General features: G+C 60.6%; 3 protein-coding genes and 1 pseudogene across 20 annotated transcripts in view; 2 read left to right on the top strand and 2 right to left on the bottom strand.

Annotated features, from left to right (window-relative positions):
• PFAS (phosphoribosylformylglycinamidine synthase) overlaps positions 1-11,228 on the top strand; it is a 28,750-nt gene extending 17,522 nt beyond the window's left edge. For 9 of the 16 annotated variants that reach the window (XM_037887299.2, XM_037887300.2, XM_037887295.2 and 6 more), the window contains 13 exons: positions 1,179-1,409; positions 2,125-2,305; positions 2,723-2,806; positions 3,042-3,197; positions 3,522-3,641; positions 3,980-4,125; positions 4,454-4,664; positions 4,888-4,979; positions 5,070-5,184; positions 5,586-5,744; positions 5,850-6,002; positions 9,236-9,596; positions 10,887-11,228. In XM_037887299.2, coding sequence (XP_037743227.1) covers positions 1,179-1,409; positions 2,125-2,305; positions 2,723-2,806; positions 3,042-3,197; positions 3,522-3,641; positions 3,980-4,125; positions 4,454-4,664; positions 4,888-4,979; positions 5,070-5,184; positions 5,586-5,744; positions 5,850-6,002; positions 9,236-9,558 — 1,971 coding nt within the window. In that variant the 3' untranslated portion in view covers positions 9,559-9,596; positions 10,887-11,228. Of the gene's footprint in view, positions 1-1,178; positions 1,410-2,124; positions 2,306-2,722; positions 2,807-3,041; positions 3,198-3,521; positions 3,642-3,979; positions 4,126-4,453; positions 4,665-4,887; positions 4,980-5,069; positions 5,185-5,585; positions 5,745-5,849; positions 6,003-7,217; positions 7,534-9,235; positions 9,597-10,886 lie in introns of those variants that run through there. The other 7 variants (XM_043537214.1, XM_043537215.1, XM_043537211.1 and 4 more) reach the window with 3 other exon arrangements.
• The window catches only part of LOC102934537, a 1,094,240-nt pseudogene that overhangs the window by 138,897 nt on the left and 927,681 nt on the right, over positions 1-27,662 (top strand).
• Positions 1-27,662, bottom strand: part of LOC102933291 (zinc finger protein OZF) — a 1,218,290-nt gene that overhangs the window by 416,956 nt on the left and 773,672 nt on the right. The gene's annotated exons all lie outside the window — the stretch shown is intronic.
• On the bottom strand, positions 21,870-24,168 carry LOC119564644. The gene is made up of 3 exons (XM_043537554.1): positions 24,024-24,168; positions 23,500-23,858; positions 21,870-22,225 (listed from the first exon to the last, which is right to left on the bottom strand). Exons 1-3 carry the CDS (start codon positions 24,152-24,154, stop codon positions 22,110-22,112), a joined length of 606 nt encoding a protein of 201 aa, XP_043393489.1. The 5' UTR covers positions 24,155-24,168; the 3' UTR covers positions 21,870-22,109.

Below are 27,662 nucleotides of genomic sequence, written 5' to 3'. Positions count from 1 at the left end.
CAGCCAGAGAGGACTTTGGTTTTACCCCACTGGCTAACCACAAGTCACACAAGCAATTCCCTTAGACACTCCAGTTTCCCAGTATCCCCACCAGTGCCCCTCGTCATGGGGACAGATGGTTATGAAAACCAATACCCCGGTAAAAGAAAAAAGGTTCCCTCGATCCCAAAGGACCAAGCCCCAGACCCAGGTCAATCTACAAATCAGATCTTACCCACAAATCACGCTGTGGCCAGTCCTTTGGAATCTAAAATCTAAAGGTTCATTCATAAAAGGAAACAAGATAGAGATGAGAGCCAGAATTGATTACATGGACTCAATGACAGACAGTAATGGCCAAGTTCTTGGTTCAGGCTTGTAGCAGGGATGGAATAAGCTGCAGGTTCAAATCCCGTCTCTGGAGAACATCCCCAGCTGGGAGGGGTCCTCCAGAGGTCAGAAGCAGGATGGAGGAGCTGCAACAGCTCTTCATAGTCTCTTGCCGTGTGGTCTCTTTCTTTGTCCCAAAGACAAGCTGTCCAGCCCATGGCCTGGAAACACCTCAGGGGTCGGTCCATAGGCAGGTCCCTGCCTGCCTGGCTGAGTCCCCAGGCGTGTCTGCCTTCTCTCAATGGGTCACTCGTATCGCTGATGGTCCTTAATGAGCCATCCAGCAGGCTAGGCCGAGCTGACCCCAAACTGTCTGGGGTGTCCCCCGGAAGCACAGCACAAGTTTGAACTACAGACAGTACAGAGCCAATATTCCTAACTTCAGCTACAAAAATGATACACGTACACAGATAGCATTATCCTGACCAGCCAACCATCGCCTTCCTGTAGACACCTCACACGACAATCTCTGTACAATATTTCCTGTTCATATAGAACAGTGGTTGCAACAGTGATCTATACGGTTACAGATTATGTCAATAACATCACACCCTGTCTCTGCCCTCCCATGCCAGAGGGTGAGTGCCTCATGCCCCCTGGCACTGTATCTCTGCCCCCTGAGTGGCCGTATCCCCACACCTCCTGATCCTGTGTGTCTGCCCTCCCGGAGGGGAAAGTGTCCTGCACCCCGTGACCCCATGTCTCTGTCATCGTCCTGTGGGGCGTAATGCCCCCTGGCCCCAGCTCTCTGCTCCCCCACCTCACCCCAGAGGGGTACTGCCACCCTGAGCCGTGTGTCCCTGTGGCAGGTGGACCGGTCGGTGACGGGGCTGGTGGCCCAGCAGCAGTGCGTGGGTCCCCTGCACACACCCCTGGCCGATGTGGCCGTGGTGGCTCTGTCCCCCTTCGAGACGGTGGGGGCAGCCACGGCCCTCGGGGAGCAGCCACTCAAGGGACTGATCGACCCGGGCGCGGGGGCCCGGCTGGCCGTGGGTGAGGCGCTCACCAACCTGGTCTTTGCCCGCGTCACCGACCTGCGGGTGAGTGGCCCTGTGAGCCATGGGGGGTCTGCTTGGGGAGGGGAGGTTGGGGGGATGCTGGGGGGGGGTCTGCTTGGGGAGGGGACAGCCTGGGGGGGGGCTGAGTGGGGGGGGGCTCGTCTGTGTCTGACATTTTCCCTCCTGTGGCTAATCCTCCTCCTCTTGGCCCCCCCACCCCACAGATGTGAAGTGCAGTGGGTATTGGAGGTGGAGGGGGCCCATGGGGCTGTGTGTGTGTGGGGGGGGAGATTGGGGCTGTATGGGGGTCCCGTGTCTCACCCCGCTTTCTTCCCAGGATATGAAGTGCAACTGGACCTGGCTGTGGGGTGGGGGGGCCATGGGGTTGTGGGCTCATGTGGCTGATTCTCTCCCCCCTTCCCCTCCGGGACGTGAAGTTCAGCAGGAACTGGGGGGGGCTGTGGTGCAGTGGGGTGGTTGTGGGGCTGTCAGCGGACCACGGCTGACCCCTCTCTGTCCCCAGGATGTGAAATGCAATGGGCACTGGTTGTGGAGGCTGTGGGGCGGCCATGGGGCAGTGTGGGGCGGGAGGGGGCATGGGGCTGTATGGGAGCCCAATGGCTGACCCCCCTCTCCCCTCCGGACGTGAAGTGCAGCGGGAACTGGATGTGGAGGCCATAAAGCGGGGGCGCTATGGGGCAGTGCAGGAGGCATGGGGCTGGTCGGGGCCCCGTGGCTGACCCCCCTCTCCCCCCAGGACGTGAAGTGCAGCGGGAACTGGATGTGGGCGGCCAAGCAGGCGGGCGAGGGTGCGGCGCTGGTGGACGCCTGTAGGGCCATGTGCGCCGTCATGGGCCAGCTGGGGGTGGCCGTGGACGGGGGCAAGGACTCGCTCAGCATGGCGGCCCGCGTGGGCACGGACATCGTCATGGCGCCCGGTGAGTGTGGGGGGTGGGCTCTGCCCCTTCGCCCTGCCCCAGCAGCCCCCCACCTCTCCACGCTCAGCAGGCCGGGCATCTGTCCATAGGGAAACAGAGGCACACCACCAGATACCTCATCTCCCACAGACCTCCTCTGTTAGAGGGGTGTGCGCACGAGGGCCGCCCCATGTCCATCCCCAAAGCTACTGCCCCATGCCCCCTCTGCCCCCACTGCAGCCAGTCCTCACTCCCCTATCCACCCCGTAAAGGGTCCCCAATTCATCCCCTGCAGGTGCCCTGGCTTTCTTGCCCCCGGGAGTCCCCAATCCCGCCCTTCCAAGCTCTCCTGGCCCCCCACACTGGCTCTTTCCCCCGCTTCCCCCACCCCCCTAGGCTAGCTGGACTCCCCACTGACCCCATCCCATCTCCCCACAGGGACATTGGTCGTCTCAGCCTACGCCGTGTGTCCGGACATCAGGGCCACCGTCACACCTGACCTCAAGTGCCCCGATGGCAAAGGTGAGGGGCGGGGGCTGGTTGGCTCAGGGGAGTGGGGAATGGGGCACAGGCTCTTTCCCTTTTAGGGGGCACCAGCTCCCATCTGGCCCCAGGGCACGGACTGGCTGGCTCAGAGGGGTGGGGCATGGGGCCTTTCCCCTCTTGGGGGCGCTGGCTCTGATGTGCCACAGGCCAGGGACTGGCTGGCTCGGGGACCCTGGTGTCTGGCTCTGACCCCATCTCTCTTGCCCTGCAGGGGCCCTACTGTACGTGGAGCTGTGCCCCGAGCGGCACCGGCTGGGGGGCAGTGCCCTGGCGCAGTGCTACTCCCAGCTGGGGGATCGCTGCCCAGACCTGGAGAACCCGGACAGCCTGGCAGCCTGCTTCCGCGTCACCCAGCAATTGCTGCAAGGTGTGTCCGTCCGTCTGTCCGTCCCTGCTGGGGGGGGATGAGCCCTGCTGTGGGGGAGGTGTGAGGGGGGCTGGCCACGTGGCCTCCCCAGACCTGGAGGGTGCCCCTGGGGCTGGGGGAGGAGCTGGATGTGGGCACCCCAGGAGTGGAGTGAAGCTGGCCTGGGTGCCCCTCGGGGCTGGGCGGGGAGCTGGATGTGGGCACCCCCAGGGTCTGAGGGGCGGGGCTGGGGGGGTGGAGTGAAGCTGGCATGGGTGCCCATTGGGGCTGGGGGGGAGCTGGGATGCTGGGGGGGACCTGTCCCACCCGGTGCTGTCCCCCCAGAGTCGGTGGTGAGCGCGGGGCATGACGTGAGTGACGGGGGGCTGGTGACCTGCCTGCTGGAGATGGCCTTCGCCGGGAACTGTGGGCTGCAGGCCGAGCTGGTGGCACCGGGGCTTAGCGGTGAGTGGGGGGCCCTGCCCCGAACCCCACAACCTGGTGGTAAATGGGGGACTTCACCCCGAACCCGTGTCCCGAGCCCCACAGCCCAGCGGTGAATGGAAAACCCCACCACAAACCCCCTCCCCAAATCCCTGCCCTGAACCCCACAGCCTGGCAGTGAATGGGGGACCCTGTCCCATAACCCCTCCCCAAACCTCTGTCCTGAGCCCTCCCGTAGCCCAGTGGTGAGAGCCTGGACCCCTCCCCCACAAGGCCAACCTCACCGACCACCTCACACGAGCCCCCCCACCTCTAAATCCCCCAGTTCTCCCCCCCAAGCTGACTCCCCTCCCCCCCAGCCCTGGAGGTGCTGTTTGCCGAGGAGCTGGGCCTGGTGCTGGAGGTGCCCAGCGCTGTGGCAGGAGACGTCTGCAGACGGTACGAGGAGGCTGGAGTGCGGTGCCTGCCCATCGGGCAGACGGGACCCCTGGGCCCCCAGTCCATGGTGAGTGGGGCTGTGGGTTGGGATTGAAGTGCACCGCAGAGCTGGGGGGAGCAGGGGGCTGCAGGTAGCAGGGGGCTGCTGGGGGGGCACCACAGAGCTGTGGGGGGAACAGGGCAGGGAGCAGGGGGCTGCAGGTCAGGAGTGGGGGGCACCGCAGAGCTGGGGGCGGGCAGGGCTGGGCTGGGCTAGCAGGGGCTGCGGGTCGGGAGAGAGGGGCACCCGGCAGAGCTGGGGGGAAGCCCAGGGCTGGGCTAGCAGGGGCTGCGGGTCGGGAGTGAGGGGCACCAGTGCTGCAGTCCCCCCGGCCGACGCCCCTGCGTGCCCCCAGGTGCGGCTGCGGGTGAACGGGCAGGAGGAGCTGGCGCGGCCCGTGGGTGACCTGCGCGCCCTCTGGGAGGCCACGAGTTTCCAGCTGGAGCGGCTGCAAGCGTCACCCCAATGCGTGGAGCAGGAGGAGAGGGGGCTGGCGCAGCGCCAGGGCCCCAGCTTCACCCTGACCTTCGACCCCAAGATTGAGCCCCCGCTGCTGGGCCAGATGGGTGAGGGCCGGGGCCCCTGGGGGGCGGGGCGGGGCTCACTGGGGGGAGGAGGGGTGTGTGGGAGGGGGTGTCCCCAGATCGCTATGGAGAAAGGAGGTCTCTGGGGGGGAGGGGTGTGTGGGCAGGGGTGTCCCCAGGTCCCCGTGGGGGGGGGGGGGTCTCTGCCAGTGGGGGTGCACTGAGCCCAGCAGGCCCTGGTCTCTAACCCCACCTTTGCCCCCAGCCCGGCCGGGCCCGCGCGTGGCCATCCTGCGCGAGGAGGGCAGCAACGGGGACCGCGAGATGGTGGCAGCCTTCGTCATGGCGGGGTTCCAGGTGAGACCTCCCCACCCCCACCCCGAACCCTGGAGTCCTGCTCCGCCCCCCCCACTCTAACCACTCGGCCCCACCCCCCTCTCTCCCCAGGCCTGGGACGTGACCATGCAGGACCTGTACGCAGGGGAGGTGACTCTGGAGTCGTTCCGGGGCCTGGTCTTTGTGGGGGGCTTCAGCTACGCGGACGTCCTAGGGTCTGCCAAAGGTGAGACCGCTGCCCGGGAGCCAGCCAGTGCCCCCCTCACCTCCTGACCCAGCCAGTGCCCCCCTCACCTCCTGACCCAGCCAGTGCCCCCCTCCCCTCAGCCCCCGCCGAGCCAGCGTGTCCACTCTCCTCACCTCCTGAGCCAGCGTGTCCACTCTCCTCACCTCCTGACCCAGCGTGTCCACTCCCCTTGCCCCCTGCCGAGTTGCGAGTCCCCACCTGGGGCCAGTTGGAAGCCGGCACCCCCTAGAAGGGACAGGCTCCGAGCCCCGTTCCCCACCCCCCTGAGCCAGCCAGTCCCCGTCGGGGGCCAGGTTGGAGCCGGTGGCCCCTGGAAGGGAAAGGCCCCGGGCCCCATTCTCCCCAGGTGACTGACCCCCGGTGTCCCTTTTTGTCCCCAGGCTGGGCAGCTTCGGTGACCTTCAGCCCCCGGGCGCGGGCCCAGTTTGAGGCCTTTCACCGGCGCAGGGACACGTTCAGCCTGGGTGTCTGCAACGGCTGCCAGCTGATGGCGCTGCTGGGCTGGGTGGGGGGCGGGAGCCCCACGAGCGACCCCCCGGGTGAGTGGGGCTGCGGGGAGGGGCCTGTCGGTGGGCTGGAGGGATTGGGGAGGTGTCTGGGTGGGGGATTCTAGGGCAGGGCTCACTCAGCCTGTCTGTCCGCAGGTGGGGCCGTCCGTCCCGGGGTGCTGCTGGCCCCCAACGATTCGGGCCGGTTCGAGTCGCGTTTCGTGGCGCTGGCCGTCGAGCAGAGCCCGGCGGTGATGCTGCAGGGCATGGCTGGCTCCACCCTGGGAATCTGGGTGGCGCACGGAGAAGGTAACAGCTCTGGGGGGCTGCTCGCTCCGTCCCGTATACACAGCCCCGCGCCCCACCCCAGGTGCGGATGCATCTCAGCGCTGGGTGAGGGGTCCCTGTATAACCAGCCTCTGCGTCCTACCCCAGAGGAGTGGCTGGGGGGTCCTTCCCTAATATGGTGGGAGGGGTCCTTGCCCTGGACTCCCCCCCCCTCACCCCCTCCCGTCGGGTGTGTGTCTCCGTCGAGCCATGGTCCTGTGCGTGTTGCTCTCGAGGTGTCCGTGCGCCTGAGACGGGAAGGCTTTTCCCCAGCAGGCTCCGCTGGGCCGTACCTGCCCCCTTCTCCCCCTCAAGCTGCACCCCAAGAGCGTGGAGCATGGTGCGGCCCGACCGTCTCTCCGGTTCCTTTGCAGCACCCGTGGTCGGAGATGGGTCCTCCAGCCGACGTGGGGCGGGGGGGGGAGGGGAGGGTAAATTGTTCGTGCTTAGCTGTCAGTGGTAGAAAAGCTCCTTTCCGAGCATTGGGGTACCCTTCAGCAAACGGGGGGCACCTCGAGAGAGGTGCCTCTGGATTGGACTCTGGTGCGACCATTGCTGGGATCCTGGCATCCAGTTCTGGTGCCCTCAGCTCAAGAAGGCCTGAGTCGATTGCAGAGGGGTCAGCGAGGAGCCAGGGGCAGGGTCAGAAAACCTGCAGTAGAGGGAGAGACTCCAGGAGCTCGAGCTCTTCAGCTTGAGAAAGCGACGGTTCTGGGGTGACCTGTCCCTGTGTGTCAGCACCTACCTGGGGAACACACATTGGATAATGGGCGTTTCAGTCTAGCAGCGAAGCTGCTGGGCTGGGGTGCCCGTCTGAACCAGCCTGTAGCCCAAGGTGCCCGGTCCCTACAGAGACCCGGCTCTCCGCCTTTCAGACCGGCGTGCGGGGCGTGAGGCTGGGCAACACTGCCTGCCGCCTGCCTGGAGCCTTCACCTTCCCGTCACGCTGGACAGCCTGATGCTGGCCGCGTCCCTGCTGTGCAGAGAGGCTGTCTGTCTCTAGAACGGGGGCACCGCCCCCGCGTCCCCATCTCGATGCTGCCCCTTCCGGGGTACGGCTCACCCTGGCAGAGCCTCTGCAGACGCTTCTCCAGAGACCACGAGTGGGAGCCCCGCCACTCAGCGGTTTGGGGCGTCTCTCACCGAGCTCACGGGCCCTTCTCTGTGAACGAGAAATACCCGACCTCTTGCTCCCAGCAGCCCGAGGCCGGCACTTCAGCGGGGATGCCACGCAGCCGAGGAAGATCTGACCCCCCGGCATTCGCCAGGTGGCTTCGTCTGCGTGCATCTGTAGCCAGCTCCGACCTCACCTGACTAGGGCTGAGCCGGGGTCCCCCACCCCACCCCAGCATCTCTCCCTCTGGCAGCGTGGCATTTGGATGGACAGCGGGCTCCGAAAGTGGGCAGGAAAATGGAGGAGATTCTCTGGGGGGTACCAGCATCGTCCGCTGCCCCCGAGAGTTCTGCGTTCCCAGCTGCACGGGGCTGGCTCCTCTCTGAAGACGTCAGGATTGTCCCTCAGCTCCAGAAGGGCGTGTGAGGCAGCTGCGCTTTCCTGGCCCGTCTCTTTCCCAGAGCCTCCCCTCCGGTGTGGAAAGCTCCCCTGACGCGGGATCTCCATGGAGTCCGAGACCGAGGCCCTGGTGGCCGACCCCGCGTGGACGGTCTCCGGAGGGATACAGCTTCCCGAAGCCCCTGGGATGCTCTTGGAAGTCCACCTGAAGCAGGTCATACATCGCCTGGTGTCCTGGGTCCACAGGGTCGGTGCTATGGCCCATTTTTGGAGCGGTCTCAAGGAGGCCTGTCAGTGTGCCAGACGCCCTAGGGCAAGCCACGCCGCTTCTCCACCTCCTTAGGCTGGACCCGTGGGCCTTCAGCCCCCCTGCTTCACCCCATGAGCGCCAGTCAGCGAGTCCCACTGAGGGGGGCCGCCCCCGAGGGAGACTTGTCCCCGGATTTGGGGTGACACTCACACAGCGGGGTTTGTTAGCCAGGACGCAGCATATGCAGGCCTCCAGGTAGCATCGAGAACTAAAGTTAAAGCATGGTTAGCCCAGAGCCCAGCCAGGCTGTGGTGAACCCCTGGGCTCAAGCTCCGTCTGTCTCTCTGTCTGGCTCCAGCCGAGAGCCCCGACTCCTTCCAGCCCCCGACTCTTATTTCCCCGCCCCCAACCTGTCCCGTCCTTTGTTCTCCGGCTGAGGAAATGCCGTTTAGCCTCCCCAAGGAAAGGTGGGGGGGTCCATCTCCCTCTGGGTTGTTGGTTGCTTGGTGTCGCTGTCTGGGCCATTGTATTTGCCTTCATCTTCTGAGATGCTCCATTGATATAGGGGCTAAGGCTCCTACAGCTCGGTGACACCCCCACCTATGTTCCTCAGCCGGTCCCAAGAGCAAGCAGCCCTTTCCCACCCCACTGGGTCACAAAGCAGCAAACAGGGGAAACTGAGGCACGCAGTGGCTTCCAAAAAATTGCCAAATATTCCAGCTTCGGCACACCTGCCTTCTAGCCAAAGCCATATGCCACCAGAGAGCTCCACTGACGAGCCTTAGTGTCCCCTCTGCAGAGAACGAGACGTAGGAGAGGGGAAGCGAGCTCCTCGTAGGGACTTGCAGTGAATTTCAGGCTGCGTCCTGCCTGCTCGACCCGTCCCTGGGCTGTCATGGCAGGTTGGCTCCGGGGTGTCTCTTTTGGAGTCTGGTTCCCTGGCTTGTACAGTAGCTGGAGCTCTTGGAGAGGGCGGTCCCTGAGTGTGTGTGTCCCCCCCACCCGCTCTCCTTCCCCGCCCCCGCGGGTCCTTCCCCCAGAGGGTGTTTGCCAAGCAGAAGGAACTGGAGAGCTCTGTGCTCAGGGCCTCGGTCCGGTGCAGGAGGAGAAGGGCGCAGGCGCTGGCCACAGCTAAGGAAAATCCCCCTGTCTCAGCACGTGAAGGGCCTGCCCAGCTCTAGTGGAGCACGCCGGGGTCCGCACAACCGGGAGAACCGCCGTTGCTGTACAGGGCAAGCAACTGGGCTCCGCACTCCCTGCCCTGCTGGCCATCATGACAGTGAGAGAATGTGCGGGGGGGCTTTATCGGTCTCACCCCCATGCCCTCCCCAGCTCGCATGCGGTTTCACGCTCCCGAGGCAGCATCGGGGTATGGAGGCGGTGGGCCTGTTGTGGGGGGGTGTCCCGCTGGGGCTCTCTGCCCATCTCACCCCTTCTTTTCCCCTGCCCCAGGTCGGATGCAGTTCCGCTCACCCGAGGTGCTGGCTGCAGTGACGTCAGGGGGCTTGGCCCCGCTGCGCTACGTGGATGACCAGGGCCAGCCCACCCAGGAGTACCCCCTGAATCCCAACGGCTCCCCGCTGGGCATCGCCGGGCTCTGCTCGCCCGACGGGCGCCATTTGGCCATGATGCCCCACCCCGAGCGCTGCGTCCTGCCCTGGCAGTGGGCCTGGATGCCGCCCGACTGGCGCCGCACCATGGAGGTCTCGCCCTGGCTGCGCATGTTCCAGAACGCCTGCGAGTGGTGCCTGGAGCACCCCGAGGGGGAGTCCTGACTGCGGAGCCCAGTCGCCAGCCGGTCTCGTATCCCAAGGTTTGTCCCCGGGCCGGGACCGGCACAAAACCGCCCTGGTTTTATCCGGTGTGGGACTGGGGAGGCGGGGCTATTTCAGGAGCACATGGCCCCGCCCCCTCCGCTGTGACCTCCTATGCACCGTGCATATGAGGTCATGCTGGTGGGGGCTGGACGGTGCGCTCTTAAAAATGCCCCCTCCTGCAGTGTGACCGTCTGTGCACCGGGCATGTGGGGTGAGGTCATGCTGGAGGGGGCGGGGTTTGTGTGAGAGAGGTTGAATGGGGGCGGGGTCACATGAGAGGAGGCGGGTCCACACTGTTCCTTGAAGGTCCTTAGTCCTGATCCCTACAGGGCCAGCCACCCCCAGCCTGGAGACCTGTCAGCAGTTCCCCGTCCTGGCCACTGGGGACAGACTTGAGGAGGAACAAAAGCAGGGGTGTGAGGGGTTCAGTGGGGAATAAAGGCTGGGGGGGGGGGGGTGTGGGAGAGGCAGGTTTGTAGAGAACCTGGGGAGGGGTTCGGTGGGGGAATTGAGCTGGGCGGCTGGGGGCGAGGACAGGCCCAAGAGGAAGTTGGTGGGGTTTAGTGGTGGGCCTGGTGAGTGGGGAGCGGCTGTCTGAGCAGCCCCTGCTTGCTGGTTAATGGGTCTGGGGGTCTGGAACCCAGAGAAGAGGGTGGACCTGCGCCCCCACACCAGGTCCAGGGAACGGGGTGTGGAACCCCCACAAAGAGGCCACAGATATCTGAAAGGCCTGGGGGAGGCTTGGAGGTGAGGAAGAGAGTGAATCAGAGGGGACGGCTAATGGGGCAGAGTTGGGGAGGCCGCTGTAGATCAGGGGTTCTCAAACTGGGGGTCGGGACCCCTCAGGGTGTCGCGAGGTCATTCCATGGGGGTGTTGTGAGCTGTCAGTCTCCACCCCAAGCCCTGCTTTGCGTCCAGCATTGATATTGGTGTTAAATGTATTAAAAAGTGTTTAATTTATTGAGGGGGTCGCACTCCGAGGGTTGGTTTGAGCCCCACTGCTGTAGATGGTGATTCATTCCCCACCGTGACAATTCACACAGTCCCTTTTGCTGTCATATCTCCAGCACATCCGTGGTGTAATAATGTGTGCGGGGGTGTCAAATCTTCCCTGGGGCACCGGGACACTGGCAGATCCTTTCTTTCCCCACCCTGGAATGAACTCCGCCAACCTCCCTTCCCAGCCTGCCATGAGCTCGCAGCGGCATACCGAGGGGAGCAAATCGCTTCTTGTCACAGCGGAAGGTGGCCCTGACCCCTCTGATTGATCATTTGTTCCTTTGCAGAGCAGAAAGCTCCCATGGAATTTAATACCCAGCTCGGACAAGAGACACAGAGATGCTGCTGCTCGTCAATTTGTGCAAAGGAAAAACTCGTTTTTCAACTGGACCTTGGCTCCTAGGAAGGGAGAGTGGAAAAGCTCAGAGCTGAGGCTGGGTCTCCTCAGTGGTGGGACTGGCCAGCTGAAGACGTCCCTGGGCTGAGATCAAAGGCATCAGAAACTCCTCTGCCAATGACAGCTGATGCATTGAGAACTGCCCAAAGCCAAGCAGAGTTGGACCTTACAAAAGAAATTCAAACCCGGTAAAAGGTTCTGTTACCATATAAATAAAACCAGGAAGGAGGAAGTGGGACTGCTATCCTAATGCTCGCAGTGCTGCCAATGTAGCGATTTTGTCACTGGCTTTTGGGACTTTTTGGTTTCCCTAGCAAAGAAATAAGTGTCAAAGTGACCCCTGTAAATGCTTCCCCCGTAAATGAGGCTCAGCTTCGATTCCTTGGTGATTGGGAGGGGGTGAAAATCCAGTTCTAATGGGCAGGGGAGGAGACAACTGCCCCGAGGGGAAAAGTTATGATCCTTTTCTTGGTAAAAACCAGCAGGCACCACTCGCTGGCTGAGGGTGGTGCAGGAAAAACCATTTCCCAATAGATCTCTGAGCCTGTGGCCACCGCAATGTTATCTGATCAAAGTCCCCCTCCCTGAGTGCACATCATGGGCCCACTCCCCAGCCTGGGTGCTGAAGAGCTGGGGGGAGAACTGCCCCAGAAAGTCATGGCTGGCAACCTGCCGCATGGGGCCGCTGGGAAATGTAGTCTCCATTGCGTCCATGCACGTGGCTGGGAATCCCTCCCGCGGGGGCGGGCAGCTGCAGCCTTCTGTCCTGGGAGGAGGCTGGAGCCCTCTGCCCATGGTGCACTGTGGGGCCGTCCTTGGACGGGGAGTGGGGTCTGGAGCTCCTTCCCCGTGGTGCATTGGGCTGGGAATTTCCCAATGCTCAGAGCAATGGGGGCCCTGGGCTCCCTGACCTCCAGTGACACGGGCTGGAGTAGGCACAGCCAGGGGAAGGGTAGGGCTGGGGTCCAAGCCACTCACAGGCACCAACACAGGTTAGCTGCTGCTCCTGGCACAGGGTGGCACCGTCCCCAGGTGGTGATCTTCTTGGAACACTGCTCACCCTGGACAGAATATTCCAAGCGTGTGGGAAACACGCCGCACACAACAGACGTTTAGCCCCGCGAGGACTTTACTTTGAATTACAAAGGATCAGGGGCCATTTGTCATCAATTCTGTGATATTCTTGCGCTTCTGCGCCCCCACGTAGGGCTAACGAGTCAGGGTGCTCACACACTGACCCCACCCGGAGCTGGGTGCAGGCCCTGGCCTGGCAGGATCTGAATCAAGGCAGAAAATGAGGCTGGAGGGAGGTCATGCTGCTGGGGCATTGCTGTCACATACTGCGGGACGGGGGGTGGAAAGGGAGGGATGTGCCAGCCCAGGTTAGGCAGGTGGGACAGGTGCACTCTCCATCGCCCACCACCGAAGCCAGACTCTGCAGATCTGATTTTTAAATCAGCCGCTCCATTATCTTGTCTGGGATTGAGGTCAGACTGACAGGCCTCGAACTACCTAGGTCATCCTGTTTATCCTTTGTAAAAACTGGCACAGCATTCGTTTTCTTCTGGAACTTCCCCAGTGCTGCAAGGTCTGTTGACAATCAGCATTAACCTCCAGTGAGCTCCTTAGCCTGCTCTTTTGAAACTCTTCGCTGCAAGTTATGTGGGGCTGCTGATTTAAAAATGTCTAACTTTGGTAACATTTAGGCTGCAGAGATACCAGTGGAATGGAAAGTGTGATGAGATTGCATCATCTGTTTTTAAACCTTTGCCCCTGAAATGCTGTTGATTCTGGGGAGTAGCACAGACTGCCAAGGGAGAGCACCCCCCGCTGCCCACAGAACAGTGCCCCTCCCGCTGAGCCCTGTGACACACCATGGCCTGATCTCTATGAGCTTGGAATGTAACTTCTATCCCAGAATAGCCAAAGAATTGGTACGTGAGGTTACCGGTCCCAGAGCAAGGAGTTTTACTCCCTCTCTCAGGAGTTGCGCCGTGTGACCGGAGAATAGTTAACGTCCTTCCTCTGTTTACTAGAGGTTGACGTTCATCGCTCCAGCGCTTCGAAGGCCAGAGGGGACCATTGTGAATGTCTAGTCTGACCCCCAGCATCCCGCAGGCTGGAGAACGGCCCGTCGGCCCCAACCCCTTCCCAGAGAAGAGCTTTCAGAACCACATCCAGTCTTGCTTGAAAAATGGCCAGGGATGGAGAATCCACCCCGGCGGCTGGGAAATTGTTCTCGTGGCTAATGACTCCCACTGTTCACAACTGACGCCTTCTTTCCAGTCTGAATTCGTCCAGTCTCAACTGCCAGCCATTGGGTGGTGTCAGACTATTCCCTGCAAGATTGAGAAGCCCATTATTAAATATCTGTTCCCCATTGTGATGGAGTGGGGATTTTCCATAATATTTTGTATGAATAGCGTGTGTGCCTCAGTTTCCCCTGTGTGGTGCATGGTTAGCAAGGTGGTGGGGAAAGGTTATTCACTGTCTGCAGAGATACAGGGGTAACAGGCATCTGGCTGTGTGGGGTCTGGGCCCCATGGCCATGGGAGTCCGAGAAGATCACGGTCACTCTAATTGCCTGGATACTTGATACCTAGCAACTAACGTCCAGGGATGGCCACCCCTCTCCAGGATGCCAGCTGGATTTGAGCAGCTGGGGGGCTGAAGGCTCTGAAGTTTGGTCCCAGGAGGTGGTGAAGCCAAGTGGCTTCCCTTCGTGACAGCGAGAGCCCCTAAGGGGGCAGGCTGGCACCCTGAAGGGGTCCTCCCTGGGCCTGCTCCAGAGCACCAGACCCCTGCAACCGTGGCACCCACGTAGATACTTATGGACTGTGATCAACTCATTCCTTGAGCCTCTTTGAGTCTCTCGCTCTCAGGCAGGGTGTCTGAGCCTTTCATCATTCCTGTGGCTCTTCTCTGACCCCTCTGCAACTTACCAACATCCGTCTTGTCTCGTGGGCCCAGAACCGTACACGGGATTCCAGCAGCGGTCGCACCAGGGCCAAATGCAGAGGCAAAATCACCTCTCAAACACCGTACACAAGTCTGTCTATTGTCCTAATGCTATTACCTTTCTCAACTAAACTTGTCCTCTCCGCAAAAAAGATACCAAGTTAGATTGACGGATCTGTTTTCCATAAACCCATGTTGATTGACATTAATTACATTGACCTCCTTTAGTACTTTATTCATCGAGTCCCCTATCAGCCACTCCATTATCTTGTCCGGGATCCATGTTGGGCTGAGAGGCCTATAAATTACCCAAGGCATCCCATTTATCCTTTTGTAAATTGGCACATCAGCTTTCTTCCAGACTTCTGGAACTTCCCCAGTGTGCCAAGACCTATTGAAAATCAACATTAATGGTCCAAGGAGCCCTTCCGCCAGCTCTTTTAAAACTCTTGGATGCAAGTTATCTGGACCTGCTGATTTTAAAATGTCTAACTTCAGTAAATTCTTTGTAACATCCTCCAGAGTTGCTATTAGAAAGGAAAGTGTATTATCACCACTGTATGATAAGACTGGCTCACCTCCCCCCCTCCCTCCCCCCCCAAATATGGAACAAGAATATTTATTGAACATGTCTGCCTTTTCTGCATTATTATTGATAAATCTATCAGTCCCATCTACTAATGGGCCAATACCATTGTCAGGATTGTTTCCCCCACTAATATATTTTGTCCTTAACTCTGCTAGCCACAGATTTCTCCTTGTGTCCCTTGTCTTCCCTTATCAGTTTTCTACAATTCCTAACTTCTGATTTATATTCATTGCTATCAACTTCCCCTTTCTTATCTTTTTTTTTTTATTTTGTATTTTTTTACCACTGTCTTCGCCTTTCTAAACCAGATTATTGGTTTGGTTTGGTTTGGTTTTGTTTTAAAAGCACAGCCTTCTTCCTCAATTGTAGGATTGTGGCTGACATTTTTGGGATTAAATTCTTCCTTCCAGCTGATTTGGCTCATAATTGTTTTCAGCTTTGTGAAATTGGCCTGATTAAAGCACCACATGTGTGTGTATATATATATTACTGGTCTGGACTTTATTGTTCTTGCATATGATCGTCCCACCCTAAACCGATTTCCTTCTTTGAGGAAGTAACTGGCTTTTCAGCTGAGGGGAGTGCAGTAAATCTAATATCCTGGGGCTTCAGTAAAGCTTTAGGCACGGCCCCACACGGGACATGATCAGTTAAGGATGGATATCCTAGAACGCTGAACGGTGTCGCACTGGTCAGCCAAGCGGTAGCCCTGGCTGTACAGTTATTCACCGTATCTCCTGGGCTTGGCTGGTCCTTGCTCACATGCTATGGGTCTAATTGATCACCATACGTGGGGTGGGGAAGCAATTTCCCCCCAGGTTAGATTGGCAGGAACTGGCCAGCCAAGATTGATTCCCCTTCCTCGGCCGTGTGGGGTGCAGCTGGCCCTGTCCGTCATGGCAGGGGCGGAGTAAGGGTTTAAAAGCAGGCGGGCCGGGCAGTTGCGGGGTAGCTCTGGGGCTGGGATGGAGACAGAGCCCCATGAGGGGGTCCTGGAGAGCTCCAGGGAAATCACCCCCGGGCCGTGCCAGGAACCAGCAGCTCCGGTGAACCCGTCGTGCAGGACCCGATCGGCAGCCCCAAGGCGAGCCACGGGAGTGGCCGGTTCCCGCCATCCTCAACCTCTCCCAGGTTAGGGAATCGGGGCCTGCGCGGGGGGAGAGGCCGGGCTGGCCCCAAGATAGCACCAGGGGGCGCTGGGCTGGAGGGAGCGGGGCGGGGGCCCAGCAGGGGGCGCTGGGGCTGCACAGAGCAGGGGGTGCTGGGCCCCAGGGGGGGGGTGCTGGGCCCTGGGGGGCGGGTTGAATGAGCCCTGTCCTAACGCCCAGAAGCCCGGGCCCGGGCAATGGACAGACCCCGGTGCTGGTTGTCTCCAGTCCCTTTATTCGGCCCCCGGGGGCGGATCCGCCGGGGTGCCCACGGGGGCTGAGCCGTGGCTCCCACGCACGGCTTGGCCACCCCCGAGCTGGGGCCGGAGGGGGAGGGGGAGGGGCTGCTGGGCCCTGGGCGAGCCAGCGGGGGTGGGCAGCAGGGTCACAGAAGGCCCTGATGTGGTTCAGGAGCCATAGCGGCCCCCACCCCAGAGGTGGCCGCATCTCCGCGGGGTGCAGCCCTCGGGGGGGGGGGTAGGGCCCCCCGGCAGCCAGGGGCGCGGCGGCAGTGACTGGCCAGGGGGCGGCCCGGGCTGAGAGGTGCCCTCTGGGGCAGGGGTCATAAAAAAGCCCCTCTGCCCCCCCCCATTATTGCCAACACGGGGGGGCTCAGCCCCACCACGGTGACTGACCCCCCCCTCCGCCCCTGCCTGGGCCGGGTTTTACCCTCTGCCAGCGCCTCGCCCCGCCCCAGCCCTGACTGTGCCCCCCAGCCCCCCCTCTCCGAACCCTGCCTCCAGCTGCTGGGCGCCCCCCACCCCCAGGGCAAGGACGGGCAGGGGGACGGGCAGGGGGAAGGGCAGTGGCTTCAGCCGAGGGGACTGCGCATGCTCGATGCGCGCGCAGCTCGGCGCGCGCGCATGCTCAGTGCGCCCGAAGGAGCACATTGCCTCGGGCGCATGCAGCGCGCGCGCCGAGCTGCGCGCGCATCGAGCATGCGCAGTCCCCTCGGCTGAAGCCACTGCCCTTCCCCATGCCCGGTCCCCTGCCCGTCCTTGCCATGGGGTGGGGGGCGCCAGCACTGGAGGCAGGGTTCGGAGAGGGGGGGGCTGGGGGGCACAGTCAGGGCTGGGGCGGGGCGAGGCGCTGGCAGAGGTAAAACCCGGCACAGGCAGGGGCGGGGGGGGGCAGTCACTGTGGTGGGGCTGAGCCCCCCCGTGTTGGCAATAATGGGGGGGGGGGCAGAGGGGCTTTTTTATGACCCCTGCCCCAGAGGGCACCTCTCAGCCGGGCCGCCCCTGGCCAGTGACTGCCGCCGCGCCCCTGGCTGCCGGGGGGGCCCTACCCCCCCGAGGGCTGCACCCCGCGGAGATGCGGCCACCTCTGGGGTGGGGGCCGCTATGGCTCCTGAACCACATCAGGGCCTTCTGTGACCCTGCTGCCCACCCCCGCTGGCTCGCCCAGGGCCCAGCAGCCCCTCCCCCTCCCCTCCGGCCCCAGCTCGGGGTGGCCAAGCGTGCGTGGGAGCCACGGCTCAGCCCCCGTGGGCACCCCGGCGGATCCGCCCCCGGGGGCCGAATAAAGGGACTGGAGAACCAGCACCGGGGTCTGTCCATTGCCACGGGCCCGGGCTTCTGGGCGTTAGGACAGGGCTCATTCAACCCGCCCCCCAGGGCCCAGCACCCCCCCCTGGGGCCCAGCACCCCCTGCTCTGTGCAGCCCCAGCGCCCCCTGCTGGCCCCGCCCCGCTCCCTCCAGCCCAGCGCCCCCTGGTGCTGATCTGGGGCCAGCCCGGCCTCTCCCCCCGCGCAGGCCCCGATTCCCTAACCTGGGAGAGGTTGAGGATGGCGGGAACCGGCCACCCGTGGCTCGCCTTGGGGCTGCCGATCGGGTCCTGCACGACGGGTTCACCGGAGCTGCTGGTTCCTGGCACGGCCCGGGGGTGATTTTCCCTGGAGCTCTCCAGGACCCCCTCATGGGGCTCTGTCTCCATCCCAGCCCAGAGCTACCCCGCAACTGCCGGGCCCGCTGCTTTTAAACCCTTACTCCGCCCCTGCCATGACGGACAGGGCCAGCTGCACCCCACACGGCCGAGGAAGGGGAATCAATCTTGGCTGGCCAGTTCCTGCCAATCTAACCTGGGGGGAAATTGCTTCCCCACCCCACGTATGGTGATCAATTAGACCCATAGCATGTGAGCAAGGACCAGCCAAGCCCAGGAGATACGGTGAATAACTGTACAGCCAGGGCTACCGCTTGGCTGACCAGTGCGACACGTTCAGCGTTCTAGGATATCCATCCTTAACTGATCATTCCCGTGTGGGGCCGTGCCTAAAGCTTTACTGAAGCCCCAGGATATTAGATTTACTGCACTCCCCTCAGCTGAAAAGCCAGTTACTTCCTCAAAGAAGGAAATCGGTTTAGGGTGGGACGATCATATGCAAGAACAATAAAGTCCAGACCAGTAATATATATACACACACACATGTGGTGCTTTAATCAGGCCAATTTTACAAAGCTGAAAACAATTATGAGCCAAATCAGCTGGAAGGAAGAATTTAATCCCAAAAATGTCAGCCACAATCCTACAATTGAGGAAGAAGGCTGTGCTTTTAAAACAAAACCAAACCAAACCAAACCAATATCGGTTTAGAAAGGCGAAGACAGTGGTAAAAAAATACAAAATAAAAAAAAAAAGATAAGAAAGGGGAAGTTGATAGCAATGAATTAAATCAGAAGTTAGGAATTGTAGAAAACTGATAAGGGAAGACAAGGGACACAAGGAGAAATCTGTGGCTAGCAGAGTTAAGGACAAAATATATTAGTGGGGGAAACAATCCTGACAATGGTATTGGCCCATTAGTAGATGGGACTGATAGATTTATCAATAATAATGCAGAAAAGGCAGACATGTTCAATAAATATCTTGTTCCATATTTGGGGGGGGGGGAGGAGGGGAGATGAGCCGGTCTCATCATACAGTGGTGATAATACACTTTCCTTTCTAATAGCAACTCTGGAGGATGTTACAAAGAATTTACTGAAGTTAGACATTTTAAAATCAGCAGGTCCAGATAACTTGCATCCAAGAGTTTTAAAAGAGCTGGCGGAAGGGCTCCTTGGACCATTAATGTTGATTTTCAATAGGTCTTGGCACACTGGGGAGTTCCAGAAGTCTGGAAGAAAGCTGATGTGCCAATTTACAAAAGGATAAATGGGATGCCTTGGGTAATTTATAGGCCTCTCAGCCCAACATGGATCCTGGACAAGATAATGGAGTGGCTGATAGGGGACTCGATGAATAAAGTACTAAAGGAGGTCAATGTAATTAATGTCAATCAACATGGGTTTATGGAAAACAGATCCGTCAATCTAACTGGGTATCTTTTTTGCGGAGAGGACAAGTTTAGTTGAGAAAGGTAATAGCATTAGGACAATAGACAGACTTGTGTACGGTGTTTGAGAGGTGATTTTGCCTCTGCATTTGGCCCTGGTGCGACCGCTGCTGGAATCCCGTGTACGGTTCTGGGCCCACGAGACAAGACGGATGTTGGTAAGTTGCAGAGGGGTCAGAGAAGAGCCACCGGAATGATGAAAGGCTCAGACACCCTGCCTGAGAGCGAGAGACTCAAAGAGGCTCAAGGAATGAGTTGATCACAGTCCATAAGTATCTACGTGGGTGCCACGGTTGCAGGGGTCTGGTGCTCTGGAGCAGGCCCAGGGAGGACCCCTTCAGGGTGCCAGCCTGCCCCTAAGGGGCTCTCGCTGTCACGAAGGGAAGCCACTTGGCTTCACCACCTCCTGGCACCAAAACTTCAGAGCCTTCAGCCCCCAGCTGCTCAAATCCAGCTGGCATCCTGGAGAGGGGTGGCCATCCCTGGACGTTAGTTGCTAGGTATCAAGTATCCCGGCAATTAGAGTGACCGTGATCTTCTCGGACTCCCATGGCCATGGGGCCCAGACCCCACACAGCCAGATGCCTGTTACCCCTGTATCTCTGCAGACAGTGAATAACCTTTCCCCACCACCTTGCTAACCATGCACCACACAGGGGAAACTGAGGCACACACGCTATTCATACAAAATATTATGGAAAATCCCCACTCCATCACAATGGGGAACAGATATTTAATAATGGGCTTCTCAATCTTGCAGGGAATGGTCTGACACCACCCAATGGCTGGCAGTTGAGACTGGACGAATTCAGACTGGAAAGAAGGCGTCAGTTGTGAACAGTGGGAGTCATTAGCCCACGAGAACAATTTCCCAGCCGCCGGGTGGATTCTCCATCCCTGGCCATTTTTCAAGCAAGACTGGATGTGGTTCTGAAAGCTCTTCTCTGGGAAGGGGTTGGGGCCGATGGGCCGTTCTCCAGCCTGCGGGATGCTGGGGGTCAGACTAGACATTCACAATGGTCCCCTCTGGCCTTCGAAGCGCTGGAGCGATGAACGTCAACCTCTAGTAAACAGAGGAAGGACGTTAACTATTCTCCGGCACACGGCGCAACTCCTGAGAGAGGGAGTAAAACTCCTTGCTCCGGGACCGGTAACCTCACGTACCAATTCTTTGGCTATTCTGGGATAGAAGTTACATTCCAAGCTCATAGAGATCAGGCCATGGTGTGTCACAGGGCTCAGCGGGAGGGGCATGTTCTGTGGGCAGCGGGGGGTGCTCTCCCTTGGCAGTCTGTGCTACTCCCCAGAATCAACAGCATTTCAGGGGCAAAGGTTTAAAAACAGATGATGCAATCTCATCACACTTTCCATTCCACTGGTATCTCTGCAGCCTAAATGTTACCAAAGTTAGACATTTTTAAATCAGCAGCCCCACATAACTTGCAGCGAAGAGTTTCAAAAGAGCAGGCTAAGGAGCTCACTGGAGGTTAATGCTGATTGTCAACAGACCTTGCAGCACTGGGGAAGTTCCAGAAGAAAACGAATGCTGTGCCAGTTTTTACAAAGGATAAACAGGATGACCTAGGTAGTTCGAGGCCTGTCAGTCTGACCTCAATCCCAGACAAGATAATGGAGCGGCTGATTTAAAAATCAGATCTGCAGAGTCTGGCTTCGGTGGTGGGCGATGGAGAGTGCACCTGTCCCACCTGCCTAACCTGGGCTGGCACATCCCTCCCTTTCCACCCCCCGTCCCGCAGTATGTGACAGCAATGCCCCAGCAGCATGACCTCCCTCCAGCCTCATTTTCTGCCTTGATTCAGATCCTGCCAGGCCAGGGCCTGCACCCAGCTCCGGGTGGGGTCAGTGTGTGAGCACCCTGACTCGTTAGCCCTACGTGGGGGCGCAGAAGCGCAAGAATATCACAGAATTGATGACAAATGGCCCCTGATCCTTTGTAATTCAAAGTAAAGTCCTCGCGGGGCTAAACGTCTGTTGTGTGCGGCGTGTTTCCCACACGCTTGGAATATTCTGTCCAGGGTGAGCAGTGTTCCAAGGAGATCACCACCTGGGGACGGTGCCACCCTGTGCCAGGAGCAGCAGCTAACCTGTGTTGGTGCCTGTGAGTGGCTTGGACCCCAGCCCTACCCTTCCCCTGGCTGTGCCTACTCCAGCCCGTGTCACTGGAGGTCAGGGAGCCCAGGGCCCCCATTGCTCTGAGCATTGGGAAATTCCAGCCCAATGCACCACGGGGAAGGAGCTCCAGACCCCACTCCCCGTCCAAGGACGGCCCCACAGTGCACCATGGGCAGAGGGCTCCAGCCTCCTCCCAGGACAGAGGGCTGCAGCTCCCCGCCCCCGCGGGAGGGATTCCCAGCCACGTGCATGGACGCAATGGAGACTACATTTCCCAGCGGCCCCATGCGGCAGGTTGCCAGCCATGACTTTCTGGGCAGTTCTCCCCCAGCTCTTCAGCACCCAGGCTGGGGAGTGGGCCCATGATGTGCACTCAGGGAGGGGGATTTGATCAGATAACATTGCGGTGGCCACAGGCTCAGAGATCTATTGGGAAATGGTTTTTCCTGCACACCCTCAGCCAGCGAGTGGTGCTGCTGTTTTTACCAAGAAAAGGATCATAACTTTTCCCCTCGGGGCAGTTGTCTCCTCCCCTGCCCATTAGAGCTGGATTTTCACCCCCTCCCAATCACCAAGGAATCGAAGCTGAGCCTCATTTACGGGGGAAGCATTTACAGGGGTCACTTTGACACTTATTTCTTTGCTAGGGAAACCAAAAAGTCCCAAAAGCCAGTGACAAAATCGCTACATTGGCAGCACTGCGAGCGTTTAGCAGTCCCACTTCCTCCTTCCTGGTTTTATTTATATGGTAACAGAACCTTTTACCGGGTTTGAATTTCTTTTGTAAGGTCCAACTCTGCTTGGCTTTGGGCAGTTCTCAATGCATCAGCTGTCATTGGCAGAGGAGTTTCTGATGCCTTTGATCTCAGCCCAGGGACGTCTTCAGCTGGCCAGTCCCACCACTGAGGAGACCCAGCCTCAGCTCTGAGCTTTTCCACTCTCCCTTCCTAGGAGCCAAGGTCCAGTTGAAAAACGAGTTTTTCCTTTGCACAAATTGACGAGCAGCAGTATCTCTGTGTCTCTTGTCCGAGCTGGGTATTAAATTCCATGGGAGCTTTCTGCTCTGCAAAGGAACAAATGACCAATCAGAGGGGTCAGGGCCACCTTCCGCTGTGACAAGAAGCGATTTGCTCCCCTCGGTATGCCGCTGCGAGCTCATGGCAGGCTGGGAAGGGAGGTTGGCGGAGTTCATTCCAGGGTGGGGAAAGAAAGGATCTGCCAGTGTCCCGGTGCCCCAGGGAAGATTTGACACCCCGCACACATTATTACCACGGATGTGCTGGAGATATGACAGCAAAGGGACTGTGTGAATTGTCACGGTGGGGAATGAATCACCATCTACAGCAGTGGGGCTCAAACCAACCCTCGGAGTGCGACCCCCTCAATAAATTAAACACTTTTTAATACATTTAACACCAATATCAATGCTGGACGCAAAGCAGGGCTTGGGGTGGAGACTGACAGCTCACAACCCCCCCCATGGAATGACCTCGCGACACCCTGAGGGGTCCCGACCCCCAGTTTGAGAACCCCTGATCTACAGCGGCCTCCCCAACTCTGCCCCATTAGCCGTCCCCTCTGATTCACTCTTCCTCACCTCCAAGCCTCCCCCAGGCCTTTCAGATATCTGTGGCCTCTTGTGGGGGTTCCACACCCGTTCCCTGGACCTGTGGTGGGGGCGCAGGTCCACCCTCTTCTCTGGGTTCCAGACCCCCAGACCATTAACCAGCAAGCAGGGCTGCTCAGACAGCCGCTCCCCACTCACCAGGCCCACCACTAAACCCCACCAACTTCCTCTTGGGCCTGTCCTCGCCCCAGCCGCCCAGCTCAATTCCCCACCGAACCTCCCCCAAGTTCTCTACAAACCTGCCTCTCCCACAACCCCCCCCCCCAGACTTATTCCCCACTGAACCCACACCCCTGCTTTTGTTCCTCCTCAAGTCTGTCCCCAGTGGCCAGGAAGGGGAACTGCTGACAGGTCTCCAGGCTGGGGGTGGCTGGCCCTGTAGGGATCAGGACTAAGGACCTTCAAGGAACAGTGTGGACCCGCCTCCTCCATGTGACCCCGCCCCCATTCAACCTCTCTCACACAAACCCCGCCCCCCTCCAGCATGACCTCACCCCACATGCCCCGGTGCACAGACGGTCACACTGCAGGAGGGGGCATTTTTTAAGAGCGCACCGTCAGCCCCCACCAGCATGACCTCATATGCACCGTGCGTTAGTAGAGGTCACAGCGGAGGGGGCGGGGCCATGTGCTCCTGAAATAGCCCGCCTCCCCAGTCCCACACGGAAAAACCAGGGCGGTTTGTGCCGGTCCCGGCCCGGGGACCAAACCTTGGGATACGAGACCGGCTGGCGACTGGGCTCCGCAGTCAGGACTCCCCCTCGGGGTGCTCCAGGCACCACTCGCAGGCGTTCTGGAACATGCGCAGCCAGGCGAGACCTCCATGGTGCGGCGCCAGTCGGGCGGCATCCAGGCCCACTGCCAGGGCAGGACGCAGCGCTCGGGGTGGGGCATCATGGCCAAATGGCGCCCGTCGGGCGAGCAGAGCCCGGCGATGCCCAGCGGGGAGCCGTTGGGGTTCAGGGGGTACTCCTGGGTGGGCTGGCCCTGGTCATCCACGTAGCGCAGCGGGGCCAAGCCCCCGACGTCACTGCAGCCAGCACCTCGGGTGAGCGGAACCGCATCCGACCTGGGGCAGGGGAAAAGAAGGGGTGAGATGGGCAGAGAGCCCCAGCGGGACACCCCCCCACAAACAGGCCCACCGCCTCCATACCCCGATGCTGCCTCGGGGAGCGTGAAACCGCATGCGAGCTGGGGAGGGCATGGGGGTGAGACCGATAAAGCCCCCCCGCACATTCTCTCACTGTCATGATGGCCAGCAGGGCAGGGAGTGGGGAGCCCAGTTGCTTGCCCTGTACAGCAACGGCGGTTCTCCCGGTTGTGCGGACCCCGGCGTGCTCCACTAGAGCTGGGCAGGCCCTTCATGTGCTGAGACAGGGGGATTTCCTTAGCGTGTGGCCAGCGCCTGCGCCCTTCTCCTCCTGCACCGGCGAGGCCCTGAGCACAGAGCTCTCCAGTTCCTTCTGCTTGGCAAACACCCTCTGGGGAAGGACCCGCGCGCGGGGGGGGAAGGAGAGCGAGGGGGGGGGGGGACACACACTCAGGGACCGCCCTCTCCAAGAGCTCCAGCTACTGTACAAGCCAGGGAACCAGACTCCAAAAGAGACACCCCGGAGCCAACCTGCCATGACAGCCAGGGACGGGTCGAGCAGGCAGGACGCAGCCTGAAATTCACTGCAAGTCCTACGAGGAGCTCGCTTCCCCCTCCTCCGTCTCGTTCTCTGCAGAGGGGACACTAAGGCTCAGTCCAGAGAGTGGAGCTCTCTGGTGGCATATGCTTTGGCTAGAAGGCAGGTGTGCCGAAGCTGGAATATTGGCAATTTTTTGGAAGCCACTGCGTGCCTCAGTTCCCTGTTTGCTGCTTTGTGACCACAGTGGGGTGGGAAAGGGCTGCTTGCTCTTGGGACCGGCTGAGGAACATAGGTGGGGGTGTCACGAGCTGTAGGAGCCTTAGCCCTATATCAATGGAGCATCAGAAGATGAAGGCAAATACAATGGCCCAGACAGCGACACCAAGCAACCAACAACCCAGAGGGAGATGGACCCCCCCACCTTTCCTTGGGGAGGCTAAACGGCATTTCTCAGCCGGAGAACAAAGGACGGGACAGGTTGGGGGCGGGGAAATAAGAGTCGGGGGCTGGAAGGAGTCGGGGCTCTCGCTGGAGCCAGACAGAGAGACAGACGGAGCTTGAGCCCAGGGGTTCACCACAGCCTGGCTGGGCTCTGGGCTAACCATGCTTAACTTTAGTTCTCGATGCTACCTGGAGGCCTGCATATGCTGCGTCCTGGCTAACAAACCCCGCTGTGTGAGTGTCACCCCAAATCGGGGACAAGTCTCCCTCGGGGCGGCCCCCTCAGTGGGACTCGCTGACTGGCGCTCATGGGGTGAAAGCAGGGGCTGAAGGCCCACGGGTCCAGATAAGGAGGTGGAGAAGCGGCGTGGCTGCCCTAGGGCGTCTGGCACACTGACGGCCTCCTTGAGACCGCCTCCAAAAAATGGGCCATAGCACCGAACCCTTGGACCCAGGACACCAGGCGATGTTATGACCTGCTTCAGGTGGATTCCAAGAGCATCCCAGGGGCTTCGGGAAGCTGTATCCCTCGGAGACCGTCCACGCGGGGTCGGCCACCAGGGCCCGTTCTCCATGGAGATCCCGCGTCAGGGGAGCTTTCCACACCGGAGGGGAGGCTCTGGGAAAGAGACGGGCCAGGAAAGCGCAGCTGCCTCACACGCCCTTCTGGAGCGAGGGACAATCTGACGTCTTCAGAGAGGAGCCCAGCCCCGTGCAGCTGGGAACGCAGAACTCTCGGGGGCAGCGGACGATGCTGGTACCCCCCAGAGAATCTCCTCCATTTTCCTGCCCACTTTCGGAGCCCGCTGTCCATCCAAATGCCACGCTGCAGAGGGAGAGATGCTGGGGTGGGGTTGGGGGACCCCGGCTCAGCCTAGTCAGGTGAGGTCGGAGCTGGCTACAGATGCACGCAGACGAAGCCACCTGAGCGAAATGCCGGGGGGTCAGATTCCTCGGCTGCGTGGCATCCCCGCTGAAGTGCCGGCCTCGGGCTGCTGGGAGCAAGAGGTTGGGTATTCTCGTTCACAGAGAAGGGACCGTGGCTCGGTGAGAGACCGCCCCAAACCGCTGAGTGGCGGGGCTCCCACTCGTGGTCTCTGGAGAAGCTGTCGCAGAGGCTCTGCCAGGGTGAGCCGTACCCCGGAAGGGGCAGCATCGAATGGGGACGCGGGGGCGGTGCCCCCGTTCTAGAGACAGACAGCCTCTCTGTTGCACAGCAGGGGACGCGGCCGGCGTCAGGCTGTACCAGCGTGACGGGAAGGTGTGAAGGCTCCAGGCAGGCGGGCAGGCGAGTGTTGCCCAGCTCACGCCCGCACGCCGGTCTGAAAGGCGGGAGAGCCGGGTCTCTGTAGGGACCGGGCACCTTGGGCTACAGGCTGGTTCAGACGGGCACCCCAGCCAGCAGCTTCGCTGCTAGACTGAAACGCCCATTATCCAATGTGTGTTCCCCAGGTAGGTGCTGACACACAGGGACAGGTCACCCCAGAACCATCGCTCTCAAGCTGAAGAGCTCGAGCTCCTGGAAGGTCTTCCTCTACCGCAGGTTTTTGACCCTGCCCCTGGCTCCTCGCTGACCCCTCTGCCAATCGACTCAGGCCTTCTTGAGCTGAGGGCACCAGAACTGGATGCCAGGATCCCAGCAATGGTCGCACCAGAGTCCAATCCAGGAGGCACCTCTCGAGGTGCCCCCGTTTGCTGAAGGGTACCCCAATGCTGGAAAGGAGCTTTTCTACACTGACGGTTAAGCACGAACAATTTACCTCCCTCCCCCCCCGCCCCACGTCGGCTGGAGGATCCCATCTCCGACCACGGGTGCTGCAAAGGAACCGGAGAGACGGCGGGCCGCACCATGCTCCACGCTCTTGGGGTTGCAGCTTGAGGGGGAGAAGGGGGCAGGTACGGCCCAGCGGAGCCTGCTGGGGAAAAGCCTTCCCGTCTCAGGCGCACGGACCACCTCGAGAGCAACACGCACAGAACCTGGCTCGACGGAGACACACACGACGGGGGTGGGGGGGTGGGGGAGGCCAGGGCAAGGACCCCTCCCACCATATTAGGGAAGGACCCCCCCAGCCACTCCTCTGGGGTAGGACGCAGAGGCTGGTTTTACAGGGACCCTCACCCAGGCTGAGATGCATCCGCACCTGGGGTGGGGACGCGGGGCTGTGTATACGGGACGGAGCGAGCAGGCCCCCAGAGCTGTTACTTCTCCGTGCGCCACCCAGATTCCCAGGTGGAGCCAGCCATGCCCTGCAGCATCACCGCCGGGCTCTGCTCGACGGCCAGCGCCACGAAACGCGACTCGAACCGGCCCGAATCGTTGGGGGCCAGCAGCACCCGGGACGGACGGCCCCACCTGCGGACAGACAGGCTGAGTGAGCCCCTGCCTAGAATCCCCCACCCAGACACTCCACAATCCCTCCCAGCCCACCGACAGGCCCTCCCGCGCCCCACTCACCCGGGGGGTCGCTCGTGGGGCTCCCGCCCCCCACCCAGCCAGCAGCGCCATCAGCTGGCAGCCGTTGCAGACACCCAGGCTGAACGTGTCCTGCGCCGGTGAAAGGCCTCAAACTGGGCCGCGCCGGGGGTGAAGGTCACCGAAGCTGCCCAGCCTGGGGACAAAAAGGGACACCGGGGGTCAGTCACCTGGGGGCAATGGGGCCCGGGGCCTTTCCTTCCAGGGGCAACCGGCTCCAACCTGGCCCCGACGGGGATGGCTGGCTCAGGGGGGTGGGGAACGGGGCTCGGAGCCTGTCCCTTCTAGGGGGGTGCCAGCTTCAAACTGGCCCACAGGTGGGGACTCG

Source organism: Chelonia mydas, chromosome 28 (assembly GCF_015237465.2).
Source record: "Chelonia mydas isolate rCheMyd1 chromosome 28, rCheMyd1.pri.v2, whole genome shotgun sequence".
Classification (NCBI taxonomy): Eukaryota; Metazoa; Chordata; order Testudines; family Cheloniidae; genus Chelonia; species Chelonia mydas.
The sequence above is the reverse complement of the archived record's forward strand: the minus strand, read 5'-3'. Positions and strand labels throughout refer to the sequence as shown.